The sequence below is a fragment of the Aspergillus oryzae genome, chromosome 5 (genome assembly GCF_000184455.2).
Source record: "Aspergillus oryzae RIB40 DNA, chromosome 5".
NCBI classification, from domain to species: Eukaryota; Fungi; Ascomycota; class Eurotiomycetes; order Eurotiales; family Aspergillaceae; genus Aspergillus; species Aspergillus oryzae.
This window is the reverse complement of record NC_036439.1, coordinates 414,122-433,249: the sequence shown is the minus strand read 5'-3', so window position 1 is coordinate 433,249 and position 19,128 is coordinate 414,122. Positions and strand designations below refer to the sequence as shown.

General features: G+C 48.0%; 8 protein-coding genes across 8 annotated transcripts; 3 read left to right on the top strand and 5 right to left on the bottom strand.

Moving 5' to 3' along the window:
* Positions 1-164: 164 nt before the first annotated feature.
* AO090701000730 (translocon subunit SEC61) lies at positions 165-1,873 on the bottom strand (the record flags this gene model as incomplete). The annotated part of the gene is made up of 5 exons (XM_001823479.3): positions 165-246; positions 297-1,372; positions 1,447-1,614; positions 1,671-1,771; positions 1,864-1,873. 5 exons carry the CDS (start codon positions 1,871-1,873, stop codon positions 165-167), a joined length of 1,437 nt encoding a protein of 478 aa, XP_001823531.1.
* A 781-nt stretch (positions 1,874-2,654) lies between these two features.
* AO090701000731 (uncharacterized protein) lies at positions 2,655-4,133 on the bottom strand (the record flags this gene model as incomplete). Its single annotated transcript, XM_001823480.1, has 1 exon — positions 2,655-4,133. The coding sequence occupies one exon, from the start codon at positions 4,131-4,133 to the stop codon at positions 2,655-2,657; it is 1,479 nt and encodes a 492-aa protein (XP_001823532.1).
* A 2,443-nt stretch (positions 4,134-6,576) lies between these two features.
* Positions 6,577-7,194, top strand: AO090701000733 (putative cyclin; the record flags this gene model as incomplete). Its single annotated transcript, XM_001823481.3, has 1 exon — positions 6,577-7,194. The coding sequence occupies one exon, from the start codon at positions 6,577-6,579 to the stop codon at positions 7,192-7,194; it is 618 nt and encodes a 205-aa protein (XP_001823533.3).
* Positions 7,195-7,835: 641 nt separating this feature from the next.
* Positions 7,836-8,973, top strand: AO090701000734 (ATG3/ATG10 family protein; the record flags this gene model as incomplete). The annotated part of the gene is made up of 2 exons (XM_001823482.3): positions 7,836-8,359; positions 8,427-8,973. 2 exons carry the CDS (start codon positions 7,836-7,838, stop codon positions 8,971-8,973), a joined length of 1,071 nt encoding a protein of 356 aa, XP_001823534.1.
* Positions 8,974-10,373: 1,400 nt separating this feature from the next.
* On the bottom strand, positions 10,374-11,135 carry AO090701000735 (putative cell wall protein; the record flags this gene model as incomplete). Its single annotated transcript, XM_001823483.3, has 2 exons — positions 10,374-10,988; positions 11,049-11,135. The coding sequence occupies 2 exons, from the start codon at positions 11,133-11,135 to the stop codon at positions 10,374-10,376; spliced, it is 702 nt and encodes a 233-aa protein (XP_001823535.1).
* Positions 11,136-11,952: 817 nt separating this feature from the next.
* AO090701000736 (uncharacterized protein) lies at positions 11,953-13,224 on the bottom strand (the record flags this gene model as incomplete). Its single annotated transcript, XM_001823484.1, has 1 exon — positions 11,953-13,224. One exon carries the CDS (start codon positions 13,222-13,224, stop codon positions 11,953-11,955), a length of 1,272 nt encoding a protein of 423 aa, XP_001823536.1.
* Positions 13,225-14,274: 1,050 nt separating this feature from the next.
* Positions 14,275-16,898, top strand: AO090701000737 (DUF409 domain protein; the record flags this gene model as incomplete). The annotated part of the gene is made up of 3 exons (XM_023237175.1): positions 14,275-14,308; positions 15,314-16,355; positions 16,403-16,898. 3 exons carry the CDS (start codon positions 14,275-14,277, stop codon positions 16,896-16,898), a joined length of 1,572 nt encoding a protein of 523 aa, XP_023092264.1.
* A 707-nt stretch (positions 16,899-17,605) lies between these two features.
* On the bottom strand, positions 17,606-18,304 carry AO090701000738 (uncharacterized protein; the record flags this gene model as incomplete). The annotated part of the gene is made up of 1 exon (XM_001823486.3): positions 17,606-18,304. One exon carries the CDS (start codon positions 18,302-18,304, stop codon positions 17,606-17,608), a length of 699 nt encoding a protein of 232 aa, XP_001823538.1.
* Between the last annotated feature and the right edge of the window lie 824 nt (positions 18,305-19,128).

Here is a 19,128-nt window from a genome sequence, read left to right as displayed (position 1 = left end):
GGGAAGACTCTTTACCTTCCATGCAAAACTAGACATACACCCAAAATCCAGACGGCCACAGCGGCAGCGCATCACCTGGGAATGAACGAGAAATACAAAGTATATCGAACCTACAATCCTTCTTTCTCATGCTGTTCATCAAAAAAAGTCTGAAAGCTTCCTGTTTAGTTGCCAGGAACAAGGCCCTTGAGGCCCGAACCAATATCGCCTTCACGAGCGGCGATTTCGAAGTATCCGTAGATGATGCTGTGTCATTGTCAGCACAAAGTTAAAGGCGGTAGAGCGGGAAGACTTACGTCACGGCAAGGAGGATACCAGTACCGCTACCAAGAGCGCCAAGGAGGTCAGAGGCAACGGAAAGAGCACCAATGCAAGCACCACCGAAGGCAGCAGCAGTAGGGATAACCCTCTTGAGCTCCTTGTACATGCTCTGCTCACGGTGGCCGGCCATCACAAGACCCTGATCCTTGAGCTGCTTGGCAACGTCACGAGGGGCGGAGCCAGAGACTTCAATCCAGGTCTTGGAGAAGAGAGCGCAAGCAACCAGCATGAAGGTAATGTAAACAGCGGTGTGGATAGGGTCAAGAAGAGCCTCCTTGAAGTTGAGAGGAGGGGACATGTAGTAAGCGATACCGGAGGAAGCGTAAAGCTGGGCGGATCCCTCGCGAGGCTCCCAAACTCCGAGAAGCTTGACCAGAAGGTTGTCCGAGAAGCGCGAGTACAGCATCTGACTGATGAGGAAGATGTTGGAGCACAGGGCGGACTGGAGCATAATAGGCATGTTAGAGGTGTAGAAGAGACGGACGGGGTAAGATCCACGCATTCCACGCTGGCGAGAGGACTTGACGGGGATCTCCACACGGAAACCCTGGAGGTAGATGACGGCGGCGAATACGAGGAGAGTAGCCAGCAGGTTCATGACGTTAGGGAGGTTCTGGCGATAGAAAGCCTCGCGCAGAGCACGCTGCTTGTCGGACCAGGTCAACAGAAGATGGAACAGAGCGATGATAGCACCCTCGAACTCGGGACCACGGCCAGTGTTGATGGTAGTGGGAGAGAAAGCCTTCCAGACGATAGACTCGCAAATGTTGGTGGCAATGAACAGAGAGATACCGCTTCCAAGACCGTATCCCTTCTGGAGCAACTCATCCAGAAGAATGACAACAAGACCAGCAACAACCAGCTGAACAATGAGCAGGACACAGATACCGGCACCAAGATCGCTTGGCTGACCATAGAGACCAGTCAAGACATAGACACAAGCTTGACCGAAGGAGAGGATGATCGCGAAAAGCTTCTGGGCGGTCTGGTACAGTTCACGGTCGGTTTTGAGGTCAAGGTTGACATCGATGAGATGGGTACCAGCGAGGAGCTATTGAACAAAAGGACTAGTTAGCGGCGCTTCATAACAAGCATATAACTTAGGGGAAACTCGTCCGGACTCACCTGGAAAACCATGCCGGAGGAGATGATGGGAGTGATACCCAATTCCATCAGGGTACCACGGTTACTGGCCAACATCATACGCAGCCAGTACAGGGGATCGGAAGTGTCAGAGGAGACAATACCATAGAGAGGCATCTGGCTCATGACCAAGAAGATCAGGAGTGTCAACTGAAGCCAATCTGTCAGCCTTGAAAGCTCTGTTGCGCTCTAGCACATCAACGTACCCCAGTCCACATCAACTTCTGGTTGAAGGGCACCTTGGTCTCAGGAGCTGCCACCTCCGGGAGGAGGGGCGTAAAGGGCTTGATTAGATCAAGGAAGCGAACTAATTGCCTATATCAGCATTTTCTGACCCATTGAGACGGAGGATAAAGCGCTGTCGCAGGAATTGGTTGCGATCGCGTGCTGTGCACTCACGTCCGCTCATTGTGACTTTCCAGCTTCCAAATACTTGATAAAGTAGGGGGGAAGAGAAAAGAAAATGAAGCTGGTGGAAGGGCCAGCTGAAAGAGCGGAAGGAAAATCAAAGGATAAAAAGAAGAAGAAGAGAAGAAGGGAAAGTGGTCGAAGTAATAAGATGGGGAAGGGAAAGGGAGCGATGAGGTTGAGTTCGGGTGCGAAGCAATAGTCGCCTCGCTGGCCACTTTCCCAGTCGCGCTAACCCGTTGAGGCCACTTGGTCGCTTTCCTCCGCAGTCCTTTTGATTAGTTCCTCACCAGCCCGGCCATTACGGAGCACTACTTACCTAGGGTTAGTTCATCTCCCTACACTACAACACTCGCCCCTCTACCCTCCCTTCTTCAATTATGACTCAAAAGCTGACCATGAATAATGACATCGTGGACACGAAGCTCACTTCTTCACATCCCACTCTACTTTTCACTCACAAGTCCATTCATTATAAGCAATGCTACAAATATGGTCATTACCACTACAATTGAGAATGAAGAGACTCTTTACAGTTCCAGACAATACTTCAATATCTAGTAGATTCCATTATCTATCTAATATAGACTGTTCAGGCGGATAGGTATCATGGTATATAATAACAATTCATTCAAGGCGGTTTTGGACAAACAAAGGAAAATCAACACGCGTCTTCATCGTAGGCAAGAGCCGTTCAAAGATCAACTGTTCGTATCTTCACATATTAGACGCTGTATGGTTCCATAAGGAACAAGGAAGCTCACTGCGAAGATAAACTAGGTTCAAGGTCCAACCAGAAGCAGGCAGTCATCGATGACTATTTCAAGTTCGCCTAATCGTTCCTTCAAGCCCTTGTTTTCTTCCTTTAGAATTCCTAGGACGCTCCAGGCTTCAGAGGAAGGAACTCCGTGGCAGATCCCACATTTAGAGTTACTCGTCCACGAGCTGGTAATACCTTTGAGAACTCGGTCATATGCCGATTGCCGTGGTGTCGGTGTTTGTTGGAGGGGCTTAAGTTCTTTCTCTTTCAAAGGAGTTGATACTGGTGCAGGCAGTGTGATATGAGAGATGCTTGGAGAAGGAGCTACCGTAGAAGCCGGTGATTCGAGGCCTTCCCGGCGCGAAAATACGCTCTCTGCAAGGCTTTCGTCCCCCGAATCAAAGCCCGAATCGCTGGCGTATGTGGCATTGCTAGCACGCTTCATGCTCCGCGTGGGAGTTTGAAGGTCAGCGCCCAGGTCGGAAATGCTCTCATCATCACTAGACCTGATGAGTCTGATACTGCGCAAGCGCGCTTCATCTTCTCTTTGGCGCAATTGTCTCTCCTGGTCCAGCTCCTCCGCCATGGCATTCATAGCCTTTTCTTGTTGATCTACCTTCTCGGCCATGCCATCCAGCTGTATCTTCAGGTTCCCAACTCGTGTCCGGGTCTCTTCCAGCTCTTCTTGTTTCTCATTCTTGTCTGCTAGTGCCTCATGTAAGGCGAACGTTCTTTGCTTATAGGCCGCCTGCAACCTCTTGATGACGTTCTCCGCGTTGTTCCTCAGGGTATCAAATGCTTCCTGTTCACTGAGACTAGTAGTTGTGGTTGGGAATAGAGCAGCGGCGACGTCCAAATTTAGGAGTTCATCATCTGCAGGCTCAGGGAGCTCCAGTTTGGGTTCCTGGCGCTTCAACCCAAAGAAAGAGAAAGGACCCGTCGAGGTTACCTGTTTTAAAGGTGAAGGAGCGGTCATACGCTTCTGTGCTCGCGATGTGGGGACCCTAGGGGATCCATAGAAATCGCGAGCGTCCATCGTCGACGTTCCTGCAGACTCTGGCTGAGACATCACTCCCAGATTGACTGGTTCAGACTTGCCCTGAAACCAGCCCGTGAATAGCTTCGCACCTTCCTCTAGTTTTCTTCTAGTGAGATTCTCCGTTGGCGGGTTCGAGGGTCTACCCCTATTGTCGAGATCTTCCAGTGTCTTGGACTGGTCTGCAAAGAGTTGTCGGGCCGGCAAATGCGACTGTCGTCGAACAAAAACCTCAGTATTTGCACGCCGGTGGAAAGACTGGTGTGGAAGGAACTGTTTCTCCGACAGGGCTGCATGCGAGTTCTGTACTAACGAAGTCGGGGAAACTTCCTGGTGGGATACTTGAGGGTCATTGCAAGGCTGAGACGATCCGTTTCGCTCGGTCGGGGAAATTATAGAGGGTGAGCCCGGGGCGTTGATGACGGACGTGGCAGTAGTCAAGGTATGGTCGGCGTTTTGAAGCATGGTCGAGTTACGTATGACTGGACCGGGGTATAAAAGGGATTATTGGTTCAGGGATTATGTAGGTATGCGATCAGTCGCTCCACTTGGACAAGAGCTGGAATGCCACGTCGGTAGACAGTCCAGTCCAATGCACGGTCGCCCACGGCAAACACCTGGTTGGGAGACAAGAAAAAGGAGGAGCGGAATGTGACCTCCTGAGACCTGACCGGTCCCTTTGCTGATTTTTGGTTGGAAGGTGGGGGGTTTCAGATCGAAGTCAGTGAGAATGAGGTAGAGGAATGAATATGGGAATTTGGCAAGGTCCAATGACTTGAGACACAGGAGAAATAATAATCAAAGCGAGTAGTGAAGGCAAATCGTCGCAGAGAACCTCGAGATTGGTAAAGTACCAAACGCCAAGCGATAGCGATCAGTACCCGCACGTGCCCCTATCACAGACAGGCCAGAAATATGCGCGAGATTCTATAATCGATCTAACCCCGTAATTCGCACTTATTTTGGGACTGACTGGCAGTAGTATGAAGCACTAAAGAGGTTATTCAGATGGATTGAGATCGTTTCACGCGATGGGACAATTCGGCTACTATGAGACGCGGAAATATCGAGAGGCTGGTATATATTGTTTTGGGGGAAAAATGCGGTGGCTGAACAGCTTCTTCCAGTACTCCACTACGATGCGGCAATGCGCTAATATGACAGGATCCTGGACACGTTTTGAACGTTGATCTCTGGGCTAGTCGGTTATTATTAGACTAATTTGCCTCATAGGTCAGCTACTGCTAAACATAATCTGCCCCATACTCCTGGCTGAACGACGTCATCTACATAACTTACATATGGCAACGCCATGAAAAGAGAAGCCATACATGTGTTGGGGAGATATTGAGTTGCATGCATGTCACGGGTGACGGACGGTCTGCAATGTCTGATCTCAGGCATTCGAGCCACTGTTTCAAAGCCCGTAAGATTATCTGCCCGTCGATCAGACCCTCCCATGGACTCGACCAATCACGGCGTTCTGCAGAATGAGATATCTGTGACAGATATAGTGGGCATCAACCCTAATCACTTTGGGAGATTGTATCTAGTCAATTCTGATGACCTAAGGAGGAGCTCTTTACCCTGTCTTCAATGAAACAACAACCACGGAAATGAATGGGGAGAAAGGTTTGCGGTCCATGGGTCGCAGCTGTCATCTTTCTCTGGATATCCACGAAGCTTGCTTAGCTTACAGAAATTGTATATTCTCACCTAATACTGGCTTTTTTAGGGCCCTATCTAATCACACAGAATTCATATTTGTTCTTTATTTTGTGAGATAGAATGACTTCAAATTATCTTGGGCCCCTTGAAATTGTGCAGGACACGGGAGCTGCAATGTAAGTTCCATAACAGAACTACAAGTACTAACTAGTAGCTCGATCACACATCCATGGACACTACTAGAGATACTTTCCTCTTCGGCAAAGTCCATGTTTAGATCACTACGCATGTGCATAGGGAACGGCTTCGACGGTAGCGCCAATCATCGAAGACCATTAGACTTAGCGTGCATACCATTCAGTCACAGGACTGCAGTTGATCGAGAGATCCCTTGTCTCTGGCATATCAGCTTCCTTCACCCAATCAGGATGTAGGGAGGAGGATGTGTTCGAGCAGCCCGCGCTTCGTGAGGTAATCGAAGCATACTACTACTACGTAGTAGTTTTGCCTTTTCAATGCCATAAAATGAGAACGAAGCTCTCCAGTAACGTTCGGAAAATGAATGAACTTCAACTACGATATAGTTTCAGCGTACTGAATCCAACTAACACAGCTTGACAAGATATTAATTATTTAAAGCAAGAAAAATACCTCAGCTTGTTATAGATTCCGCGGACTTCTCATTTCCTAAAAGAGTGCAAGAAAAAGGCGGTAAGGCTGTCGCAACGGACGTAAGCTTCGATTTTGCCGAAGATGTCACGGCAGTACCATAATCCAAGTGTTTTCAGTATCCTCATAAGGCGATAGTTGCATATCTAACAATAATCGAGACTTCAGACATAATTCAAGTCCGGTTCGAAGGTTTTTCCCCGTTAAAATTGACATAACCGATGGCACGTTCATCCGCAGACGGACTGAAATACTTGTCCAACGCTCTCGCAACACCCGAACAACTCTCCAATTCATCGTCAGCTATCGATGGCGTTGCTCCAGAACTAGAAGCATCTATTCGATTTGCCGGCACTCAACTCACCCAAGCTGCTGGGGTATTGCTTCGATTGTCGCAAGATATTATCGCGCAGGCCATTGTGACATTTACCCGGTTCTGGATAGGTGCTGAAGGCGGGAGCCTTCGATTTTACTCTGTCAAGGTCGGAATCACGTCACTACTCCATAAATCTAAGGAGGAGCATTGCTGATGTCGCGACTTTTATAGGATGTCTCTGCTGCAGCTCTATATATGACGGCCAAGCTATCCTTCCAGCCTACATCACCACGGTCGGTATTGAATGTTTACAACTTCCTTGTATCGAAGGACGCTTCTCCTTTGTGGTTCATCAACCCGAAGGGGGTATCGGAGAAGCCCTCCCCTGAGACATACTGTCTATCCGAGGGGGGCTACCAGAGCCAGCGAATGGTGCTGCTCCGAACCGAATCGATAATTTTGCGCACACTGGGCTTCAATACCCATGTTGCCCTGCCCCATACGATCGCGTTAACCTACCTTCAGACCCTTGGTGTATCGTCTTCTGCTGTTGCGCAAAGGGTGTTTGAGCATCTGAACGCAGCTCTTCTATCACCACAGCTGCTATATGTGACACACCAACCCAACGCCCTTGCTGTTTCTTCTATATACCTGGCAGCACGAGAAGTCGGGGTAAAGTTGGTTGATGGCGAGTGGTGGGAAGTCTTTGATGTGGATCGGGAAGAACTCGGGTTCCTAGTGGTAGGCATGAGAAGTATGGAGGGCTTTGCGCGGGCGGAAATAGAGAAATGGAAGGGCCGAGCGATACCTATAGTTGTGGACGAAGTTGAGGCAGAGATTGAGAGGCGCAGAATGATGGCAGAAGGCGAGTGAGAGAAGACAACGGCATCAAGCGCAACATTTTCCTCACGTCTGTGGCACGCACATCATTGAAGAGCATTTAGATGCTACCATTCCATCAACCGTTGGTCAGAGAACGGACAAATGGAGTGGGAACGAGCGTAGACCTCGTATCGCTCGGCCCCATCTGGGGAAGAGACTATGGTCTCTTGCTCTGTGGGCTCTTCCTTGAGGCAATATAGTGCTTGACAAAATCCTTATTTAGCCCTGAGTCTGTTGGCAGGAACACGGCCTTGCTGCAGCTCTTGGACCATAAACATACCGAGCAGGGCCGAGGTGAGTCTCTGTATGTAGAAGGCAATGATTGGTTATACCATTCGAACATAATCCAATAGAATATGAAGTATGATACAGTATTTCAGCCTTAAGTTTAGTCAGAAAATAATTGCATGACTCAACCGTTCCATTAGTCTCAGGAATTTGTTGGACGTGATCCATGACATCCACTGCCTCAGCCACATGATGTACCCCGCGTGCCGCCATAGACCGCCACATTACTGATAAGCTGCTTCGATCACAACAGCTTCTCCCTCCCTTCATTTCTCCTTGCCTTATACCACCACACCACCAGATTATCTGCTCTGATACACTCCACGGAGGTTACTACTATTACTATGAATATTCTCCATTCTACTCTCTCCACTTGGAGAGACCGTCTTGCCCCAGTGTCCCGCACCTCCACTTTCCGCAACACCGGCCAGATCACTCCCGAGGAATTCGTTCTCGCAGGCGACTACCTTGTCTACAAATTCCCATCGTGGTCATGGGCCGACGCATCTAACCCCGCAAAGCGCGTTTCCTACCTGCCCCCTGGTAAACAGTTTCTCGTTACCCGAGGCGTACCCTGTCACCGCCGACTGAACGACAACTTCGCTGGCGATGCAGGCCACGATGATGAGCTTGTTAGGGACATGCTGTCTGGGGGAACAGGAGGTGTTGATGATGATGGATGGCTACGAACCGGCGGAGGCCAAGATTCTGCGGACCGACAAGAGAATAGGATAAAGGATGTACGAACAGTGGATGAGTCGGGGAACATGGGAGAACGAGAGGAGGAAGAGGACGAAATACCCGATATGGAGGATGAGGATGATGACGAAGAAGCTATTATCAGAGATCCCGCATCTGGTACCACACAGTATGTCTCTATCTGTTTTAGTCTGCCGAGGACACTTGCATTCAGTTTTCTAACATAGAATATGCAGGCCTACGCGCACTTACAACCTTTACATCACTTACTCCAACTTCTATCGCACGCCACGTCTCTACATGTCTGGTTATCTCTCTCCATCAGAACCCCTTCCCCCACACCTGATGATGGAGGACGTTGTGGGCGACTATAAGGACAAAACCGTTACTCTTGAGGATTTCCCGTGGTACGATGGCAACGTCAAAATGGCCAGTGTACACCCATGTCGACACGCTTCGGTGATGAAGACACTCCTCGACCGTGCAGATGCAGCGCTGAAACTCCGCCGCGAAAAGCTGAAGCAAGCTCAATCTGACCCATCCAAGGCTCCTTCGGTCGGCGAAAGCGGCTTGGAAGGGTTGGTCGATGACATCAAGGCACTTTCCTTGAGTGACCAACAACAGCATGGCAGTGATAAGAGCGGCGGAGATGAATGGGAGGTTCTCCAGCACGATGAAGAAGAACAGGTAGCCATCAGAGTGGATCAGTATTTGGTTGTTTTCCTGAAGTTCATTGCTAGCGTGACACCAGGGATTGAGCATGATTTCACCATGGGAGTATGATCGAAGGTGTCTCACAGATATGACCTCGTCTTCGAATTTTCTCCTTTTCTCCATTTTTAAATCTGGCGTAGTGGTTACATTCATGATGGCATGGTTTCACAATCAGTTCTAGGAGTATTACAGCTCAACATTAGCAGGTGACTTAGACATTAAGCGAACATTCATTTCTTGCCCTTATTCTTTCGATTCATTCCGGAAAAAGCGTAAGATCTTGATCCACACCACAACCCCACACGAGATGTAAAACAATAGCCGATCCCAATATATAGTATCGACTCGACAATAATCAAAACAAACAAGTCCGCACAGTCCACCAGTCTGTCTACTTTTACCATTCTGATTATCCCCAGACCACGCCAAATGAAACACCCAAGCTCTTCCGCAACTCAGGGTAGTAATTTCCAGATAAAATTCAATAATTCTTTATACTTTCGTACCTGTACCTGCACAATAACGTTCATTTCCATGGACAACCCCTAACATTATTGTGGCTTCATTGGAAACACCCTATCCGAACCTTACCTTCTCCCCTATCCTGATTAAAAATCGGAGGCTGGAGAGTGAGTATTAAGTACTAAGTGCTTCATTTCTCCTTTCTCAATTGTTTTTCTCAGTATATTATACTTTATTATGTGAGTAAATAGTCCCCAATAATAAGACAATTGTTATTGAAACCAGTGGATAGGAAAGTATCCGAGATATGTCTCGCAGGTACAAGGTCCACTTTGGTGATGTGACCCGTTAATATGAGTTATATACATCAGAGCGCCACCGTTTGGAATTAGATTTGAATTAGTAGCAATAAACTAGGGAGTTCGGTTTTCGGTACATGTAACTTGATGGATCATATTGGAGCGGTATAATTGTCTGGGTGTTATTAGTAATAGTTGAGTATTGATAGGTGGTTTGGTCTTTTACTATATGATATACCTTATATTTCGGATGCAGGGATAATATTTGTATTATGTCTTTTTAATTCCTTTTATAGATATCTACGTATTTGTTACTTTATATGATATCACAAATGTATTTTGCCACCCACTAGGACTCGCCGAAGTAGGTACATGGATTGGTAAATAATTTGGTATAGATTCTAATAGCACAGACTATCACTACTCTTCTTCGGAATGAAAACAGACACATAAGACATAAAAGGAAAGCACAATATGATCAGACATACAAAGCCAATAGCTAAATTAACATAGAGTGACAAATACATCTGAAAATAAAAAAGAATATATAGGATCAACTGCATCCTCCTCACAGACTCGTGGGGACGTAAGAGGCTAGAGGCAATTGACAGGTCAATTTTCACAGAAAGAAGGGTAAGAAAATGTGTCAAAGGTGCTTGTAGACAGTATGATCTTTTCGATAGTAAGAGACTGGTGTGGCGGAAGATCTTATGCTGCGCATTTGCATGTGTAGGCTGGCTCGGGGACAACCACTGGCTGGGGCTTAGGTTCAGGCTGAGGCTCAGGCTCGGGAGCTGGGCACTCTTCAACGGGCTGCTCAGGCTCTTCGACCGGAGCTGGTGGAGCGGGGGAAGGAGGAGCAGGAGCAGGAGTTTCAGGAGCAGGAGCCGGGGGTGATGGAGCAGGGGGTTCAGGGGCAGGTGCGCTGGTCAGTGGAGGGGTGGGAACAAAGGGAGTTGGCGATGGAGGCAGAATGGGCTGGACTGGGACTTGAGTAGATGGAGAGGAAGGCTGGGGCTCTTGCGGAGTGGGAGTTGGGGTAGGGGTAGGCTCGGGCTCAGGCTCGGGCTCAGTTTGCTCATAGCTGGAGTGCGCAAAGCTTCCCAAGTTAACGCTGGGGCCATCCGGAATAGAAACTATTGTATCATCGCTTGCATCGGCTCCGGATGAGAAGCTGGAGCCGCCATTTTTGCCAGGACCTTCATGGTAGTCGGAAGATGCGTAAGAGCCGCTTTGGTAGTAGGGTCCCTCGGGGATGGAGGCTACCAAGTTAGATCCTGCCTCAGCCTCGCTGTTGATCTGTCTTGCGACAATGTTTTGGTCCTGATCTCCGTCAGTATATTGCACGAGATGTAGCATATAGGGCAAATGTAGTGTTCATACCGCAGCAACTGGCACGGAAACAACCGAGGCAGGTCCGGCAGCCAACAGCAGGACCAGGAGGGCTGAAAGGCTCTTAGCGTCGTACATCGTTACGAGGATGGTAGTGACCGTAAAATTTTGAAGGGAATGTCAAATAGCCAAGGGACAGAAAATGCTTCTCGAATGAGTGGATTCAGTCAATGATTGGAGGCTTGATAGAAGTGAAGGAATGCGTTGATGAGAAGCAAGAATGAAGGAATGTAGGCGGGTTTTATAGCCTTCTCGGAATATCATCTCCCTACGTAGATAGGGTTTGTTCTCAAGGGCTCGTATACCCTTTCTAGGACATACTGGCCTAGACACAAGACCTAGGGGGCTTCCAGCACAGGCTCAAAGCTTAGGCCAAGGGGCAAAGAAGGCAAAATAAAATTAAAAAGTATAGGGACCTGCAGGTAACCGTAGAGCTGCTGGTAAGACAATAAACTTAGACAATAGCAGAATACGAGAGAACCGCCGGGGTGAAGGGATGAAAGGAGATAAGATAGGGATCTAGATCTGAGATTTGACGCAGGTCCATGCAAGGAGCCACAAACCTATTGACGTTACCTTCTTAGGCAATATGAACAAGACAAGAATTGTCTCAATTGGTAAAGGAGGTTCATTTAGTAGGGTACACATGTTTCTCGGTATAAAGTGGTTTGTATATGGGCCCCAAAAAGAAGCAAAAAAAAAAAAAAAAAAAAAAAAAAAAAAAAAAAAAAAAGTAATACATCATCCCAAATCGTCAGTCATAATATAATATCCATAGATAAAGCAGCAATGGCGCCTCTCCCGTATATGAAAGAAAATTTCAACTGGTAATGTATGCAACGAATCCATAGTGTAAAACATATTGCCGCCGTGTAAAGTATCCAAAAGTTTTTTTTTAGACCCCACCCAGATTTGATATGCCAAATGCAGTACCAAAATTCGTGCTATTTTTGAATTTCAGTTCTGGCTCCTGACTAGCGCGGCTTGCAGCCTCAACCTCGACCTGTGGAGCCTTGGACTCCTCGGAGTACCCAAGGGCCTGCTTTGCTTGATCCAGGAGCTTCTGGTCTAATTCCTTAAGGAAGCCACTGTCGTGCTCTTCATCGTTCAGTAGGGATAGAGGGCCTTTCAAGGCTGGATCTTCGGGTAGATCGGAGAAGTACGAATCGGAGTTTTCTGCGGGCTGCCGAGGTGCCGCTGGAACAAGAGATTCGCCCTCCTTCGAACGCCCTTCGCTTGGAGAAGGTTGCTCAATTTCCACATCGGCATCGGCGTCGCCATCAATAACAACCATGGGGGTGTGCCCGGCGTCCCTCGTCAACCTTCTCTCTAATGATCCCAACTCTGAAAGCCTTAACTTCAAACTGTTTCGGCGCTCTAGGGTCTTTTCAGATACTGAAGCTGGAGATGCATCCTGAGGCGAAGGTGATGGGGGTGTCATTACGCGAGCGACAATTTCTGGAGGCAACGCAGATGATTTGAGCGTAATGCCATCGAGTTTGCTGTCGAGCTTCTCAATTGGAACTGGTACACTGGTGATTGCTGAATCGGCCGCATGGGCTCGAGGCGATAAAGCAGCGTCAAGAGAGGGCCCTGAGATTGACAAAACTCCCCCTTGCTCCGAGTGCTGACCGTGGCTATCTGGCTTCTCTAATTCGGGGAATACTCTTGTGGGCCGACTTCCGGGGCTAGAACCCTCCCACACTTGAGCGCCACAGTGTTGGTAATTCTCTTCGGATAAGCCTGCCGGAGGCTGTGGGTCGAACGGGTATTTGAATGTCAAAATAGATTTCGACGAGTAGTCGGTTGAAGCTCTGCTGGAAGTAATTGCATGCCCATTGCTCTTTAGGAGAGACTCGAGCTCGGCGATCCTCAATCTGAGCAATTCCCGTTCTTTCTCCCATAGGAGCCTTTCTTCTGCAAAGAGTAACCTTTCATTCTCGAAACTGGCCCGTTGACGAACAAGGAGCGACTGTGCCTGTTCCATGTAGCTTGCACTCAAGGCTGAAGCGTCCCTCTTGGTGGTCAATGTCACTGGATGATGGACGGCATGGGCGTTCGGTACCGACTGGGTACGACGAATGGGAGTGGCAGTTGGTGAGAAGCGCACTTCCTTGTAGACGCTGCCGTGGCCGTTTGGAACCTTTGCAGCAATTGATGATTTCATGATTGCGGTGGTGATAGCCGAATCTGTCAAGTATGACAGTTCAAGGGATTGAATTCGATTGATTTCTTAAAGTGGACGAACCCTTTTATAAAGGGATGATTAAGGAGGGGGTTTAGGGGAAAGAAAAGCGGTGCTGAACCAAAAAAAAATTGGGTACTTAATGACCATTAGCTACATACTTCACAAATGAATTGACAGTCATGAAACAGTAATAGATGTTTTGTCGGTGGAGATTCCCCCAGGATGCGACGAATGGAACCAGGGAATCCACCAGGGACAACCTACAGGAGTGGCGAAAGGCAAACGATCCGTGCTAGGTGTTTCCAATCGCGGAAAAACAACTAAGTCACCGACTAATGAGGTATCAACGACGACGCCTGAAGCAGTCCTGCAAGAAGCGCATGGGAAGAATAGTTGGGATTGGTAAAATGTAAAGTGGTGGGCTTTTGCAGCGACTAGGCGACCAAAGGCGGGAGAACAAGTGGACGATGCGCCTGACTTGCTGGGTTCACAAGCATGCAACAACCTGGTGTTGTTACCTCAGGTATTAACGAAGCGGGTCGCTTTGGACCGAAATTTAAGGCCTTAAGGCAAATGAATTAGACTTATTTCATGCCAGCCCGACAAAGTAGGCGTTCATGATTGGCCCACATGCGGGGAAAATGCCACTTACTACTCCTGACTAGTAGTAGAAAGAGGGATTGAAAATATCCTGCGGCTGGGTTGGAACCTCGCCTCGGTTGCAAGTGACTGGACGTTGTTTGTTGTCCTCGAAATGATTTTTGTTGTTTGCGTACGGAGCACCATCCGAGAGATATATGTACAGGAAAATGTAAGCAAGTGCATTACTAGAAACATCAATGACGTTGCGCGAATAATAAAGTTGAAATTATTTGCTTGACGGATGAGGCCTCAAGGCCGATCACGAGGGGGGCCATGACGTTATTTCACTGCTGTCCCAATGCTTCTCCACACTATTCTCGACAGTTGCCTGTCTTTTCAACTTCCTAATGCGGGTGCCACCGGAGGATCTCATGAAATTCTTCTACAATGTCTCATGCCCCACTCCGACTGGTGCGTGCAGGTGAACTTCTGAATGATCAAAGTTCCACCGAGTGGCGGGCATCATGCAGAACTCCCGATACGGCAATTCCGTAATCTTGTGACAGCGCGTGGGCGGTCAGCTTGGCTGCTACCGTTCGAGTACTATTCTTCCTTTCACAGGTGCCGCTGCTTTATGAGATACTCACGTGACCATATACTGAACGTTCATTGATTGTTCCGCACGTCAACTAACGCCGGGACAAACACAGATAAATGCTCGCTCCCGGAGTCCTCACGGGAGAGATGTTTATTCTGTACGTATAATGATTACCGGATATCTACACTTTACCCAAGCAATCTTCTTCTCTTCCGCTCTCTGCTATATGGCCACTATTTTCGCATAGGAATTGAACGATACCCTTCAACCTTTGCTGTTGCTGGCTATGTAGCTAATTACCACATTGTGAGGCTGTGAACCCTTCGTTATCCTGCACATTGGTAGTCTTCGGATTGGCAATCAACAATATCTTGAGGACATCAATATTGCGAGGGAGAATTTCGTTTCTCTCCGAAATATTTCTCAAGTTCCAGCATGTCATCGCCTACAGTTGCCCAGTGTAATGGTAGCCTCCCACAACCCTCACAAACCGATACCATGTCTGTAACTCTCGTATCTCCGGGATGGGACATCCTATTACCTAGTATCTGATAGTCGAGACTAACGGTCCAGTTGGATATGTAACTAGTTGAAATAAATTGTCCTGTAATAGAGGCGATGGTGGGTCGGCTGGCTTATGTTATATAGCTAAAAGCCATTGCTCTAGAGCAGGCTCACTTTAATTGAGCCTAGAAAGCTCTGATAGAACCTGCCTCTCAAATATAGTCCTGCAGCGCTCAGCACACGCACTTCTACCACACTCCAGGATCAATAATAAAGCGGCCCTGATCTAGTCCCAAGTGAGTCCACTAGTAGTACCTCGGGCCAGTCACGGGTCCACTCCATGGTTTGTTACCCCTTGGCCCTTTCACTTTCCATTTGTTGTAGAGCCAATCAGCTCGGTCGCATTGCTGGGATCTCTCTTGAAAGACTCAAATAATTTATCAACTATAATGTCAATCTTACCCGATCGATCCTATCGATCTCTTTTACTGATTGTTGGCTCTTGGAAAGCTCTTCTACTTCTCCTGGTCGTCTTCAGTCCTGGCCCTGCGTACGATACCTCGACCGCCTTACGGGAGCTGGGCCGTAATGCAGCTAATACAGACCGCCATGGATTGTTGACGCCAGTATTGGGCTTGCTTGCCACTAATTTAACCCGATGGGACGCTATCTATTTTACAGAGATCGCTCGTCGAGGCTGCCTGTTTGAGCAAGAATGGGCATTCAATCTTGGGTTCGCAAGTCTCATCAGAGCCTTTGCTGACGGTGAAGATACTTGGCCCCGGAGAGCTTTGGATATACCGACTAACTATAAGTCAGTTCTCCGACGCACAGCCGGCATAAACCATGCGTTAATAGAGAGTATCATTGGCATCGCCGTAGCTCATGCAGCTCATGGCATGTCGGTTTTTGTGTTGTACAGTCTAGCACGTGCTGTGTTTCCCGGAAGGAAGGGCCGCAACCTTGCATTTATCGCCGCATGTTTACACATCTTATCGCCTGCTGGACTATTCCTATCGGCTCCTTATGGCGAGAGTACCCACGCTCTCTTGAGCTTCATGGGCTCTCTCTTGTTTGTATTGAGCTTTAATCATGCAGGGGCTTCCACGAGTCTCCGTGATGCCTTGATCCCGCTATCTGGTATCTTGTATGGATTAGCAACGGCCGCTCGCAGCAATGGTCTTTTAAATGGCATGATACTTCTTGAGGAAGCCGTAAGGCTCCTGTACTCAATGACTGAGGGGGTCACCTTCGCTAAAACACGTCGGCTAATCGCTGTTGGCATGGCTGGGATCTGCACGGGCCTTGGCTTCGTGATACCGCAATATATTGCTTACAAGCAGTTCTGTATGAATAACAAGGACCCACGGATTTGGTGTCTTAGGACTATTCCTAGTATCTATAGCTTCGTTCAAGATCATTACTGGTATGTGTGCTTTTCGGTAGTTACCATGTCTATTCTAACCCTACTAGGAATAATGGGTTTCTTCGGTATTGGACTCTGTCCAATATGCCCCTGTTCGCTTTAGCTGGCCCAATGCTAGCAATCATGACATACTCTGCTATTTGGACACTCGGGGTGGGGTCGGGTGGACAGGAAAGGGGTAATGGCAAAAGTTTCTCCAATACGTCCAAAACGCAAGTTCATTCGGAGGCGCCATTAACAGGTCGTCTATTGCGTAGTCTAGCGGCCCCCCAGATAATCCTAGCCATCCTGACTTTCCTGAAACACCACGTTCAAATCATCACACGCATGTCCTCAGGCTATCCAATGTGGTATCTCTGGCTAGCACATGCTCTAGTTGAGGGGCACTCGCTAGCGTCATCAGAGAAAGTGGACGTATGCCGGGGGGAAAAGGAGACCCATATCCTGAAGCAGTACCGGTACGCACGCATGACTATCTTCTATATGATAGTCTATTCCCTTGTCCAAGGGGTCCTTTTTGCTTCTTTCTTACCCCCAGCCTGAGAAACTTGCTTACGAGCAACGAATGCTATACAATTACCTCACTAAGCATAAGGTCTTTAACCGTTTGCAGTTAGCTTGACTAACTGACCCTGTGGAGCTATTGTCAGCAGTAAGCCATGGTAGACGGTGGGTAAACAATCGATTAACTTAGCTAATTGTATTAACCAAGCTAGAGGCTATTGGATATAAGGCACTTAGAATAGATGGTGCCTAGCATACTAATCACAGGCATTATCTACAGCATATCCACCTCCACAGCTGACTTAGCAACCACACACTATGATCATCTGAGCAATGGAGGTCTATTATTATACCGAAATCTATAAGACATGCTATGTAACCCTTTTTTAACACAATCCTTGCGCCCGAAACCATGATTCCCTTGCCAATCTCACCTGACCTGAAAACTCCCGCTAATGATCCTGACCGATGAAGGGACTCCGAGACATAATTAATATGGTGGGTGGAGAATGATGAACAGAGACGTATTTATGTCCGCATCATTTTCGAATAACGTCATGGTGCATCGACCGCCAATCCAAGGGGACAATACTTTCCCCACCCTTGAAATCCCCAAGTGAAAACCCCAGAAAGCCCCCTGAAGCGGAGAGTGCGACTAGGTATAATGTGCCGAAAACCTGATAATGAACCCCATCGAAAGGGGGAGAATCAAGAAATAAGGGGGAAAATAAGAGAAGGATCACAGGCTAAAGAAACGCGCGCTCCTGCGATCCCCTCCTCCCCATCTGAATCTTCCTCTTCGCCTCATCCATAACATGCCGATGAATAGACGGCAGCGCGAAAAACTGCATCTCCTTCCTCATCGCCCCAAACTTCGTCGCCAGATACCAAACCCCCCTAGCCGACAACTCTCTGCCCCCAACCGCAGCTGACGGAAAATAAAACCTCGGATCAAGGTAGAACACAACACTGCTCCAATTCGGTAGCTTCTCACTCAGAATCTTCCCGGCGCGCTCATACTCCTTCAACGTGCGTTTCGGCACTCCCGTCTGCGAATGCACAAAGAAGAAGATCTCAAAGCCAACACTGCGAATGCGCCTGCGCGCCGTTTCACTAAGCGTATCCAAGAACGCACCTAGCCGATCCAGACTAAACGCATTCAGGAAGAAGAGCGTATTATGCGAGTAGAGGAAGTCTTCGACTTCGTCGTGGATCTGCCGATTCACGGAGAGTAGGCTGCGGACTTTGCCGTTCTCGCCTACCCAGCTGGGACACATTGATAGAGCGCGGTAGCGGCCTCGCGCTGTGAAAGAGTTCCCACGGTCATTGACCACGATCAGCGGTCTGTCCATGTACTCATTTGGCACGTCGAGGGCGTATTCATAGATCATGAGACGGATTTCCAAAGGTAAGCGGAGGAGGGGAGATTGTGATATTTGTGCCATTTTCCCTCTCTCTGTGCGAGCGCCTGGCTCGATTGCTGTTTGCGAGTTCGTATATGATAGATAGATAAGATATTATATTGAAGCCGTTCGGGTATACTCCGTAGATAGAGGTTATTGCCTTCTCGGAGAAAATGTGAAGTAAGACGGTATATAAGCTCCAAACGCCATACGGGGAGATGTCATCATCGACTGATCCGCATCACCCTAAGCCATAGCTTCCCGATGGCCTCACGTATAGTAATACAGATAGCAGAGGAAAAAAAGAAAAATCAAGATTAGCAACAGAAAAGGAGTCAGGCGAGTGCAAAAACTTGGCGTCAGGATCAGCTCATGCCAAGTAAAACAATGTGCTGTTCATAACACACGTCTTTAAGACCAAGACAAGGCAAGTAATAATTAGAAAAAAATAGAAAAAAAAAATTTCAAACGAAAAGAAAAAAATTCAAAGAAGCCGAGGGAGGCTATAGCATCACACCACTGAATCGGTCAGCTAACCCATTCACTTTGCATCGTTCCCGATTCCGAGAAAAGGATGTTTTCCACGACGAAATTCGGTCCGAACCAACCGGCTTCAGGGGATGATCAAAGTTTATTTGGTAAAGGGAAAAAAACGGTGAAAATCTTTTCTTTTGGGAAAAATTAAGTTGCCACTGGGGTTTTTGGTAAACTTATTCGACAGGAGCTAGGGAGTGTATGTACTATATAGTTCTTCTCTTGTTGTATGGTATGGATGGATTTTGTTGAAACGCGCTAAGGAAGCTCGTTGGTCTTAGTAGTTTCTTGTCTCTGATTGTGTAGACGTCATAGTTGATATTGCTCTCGTT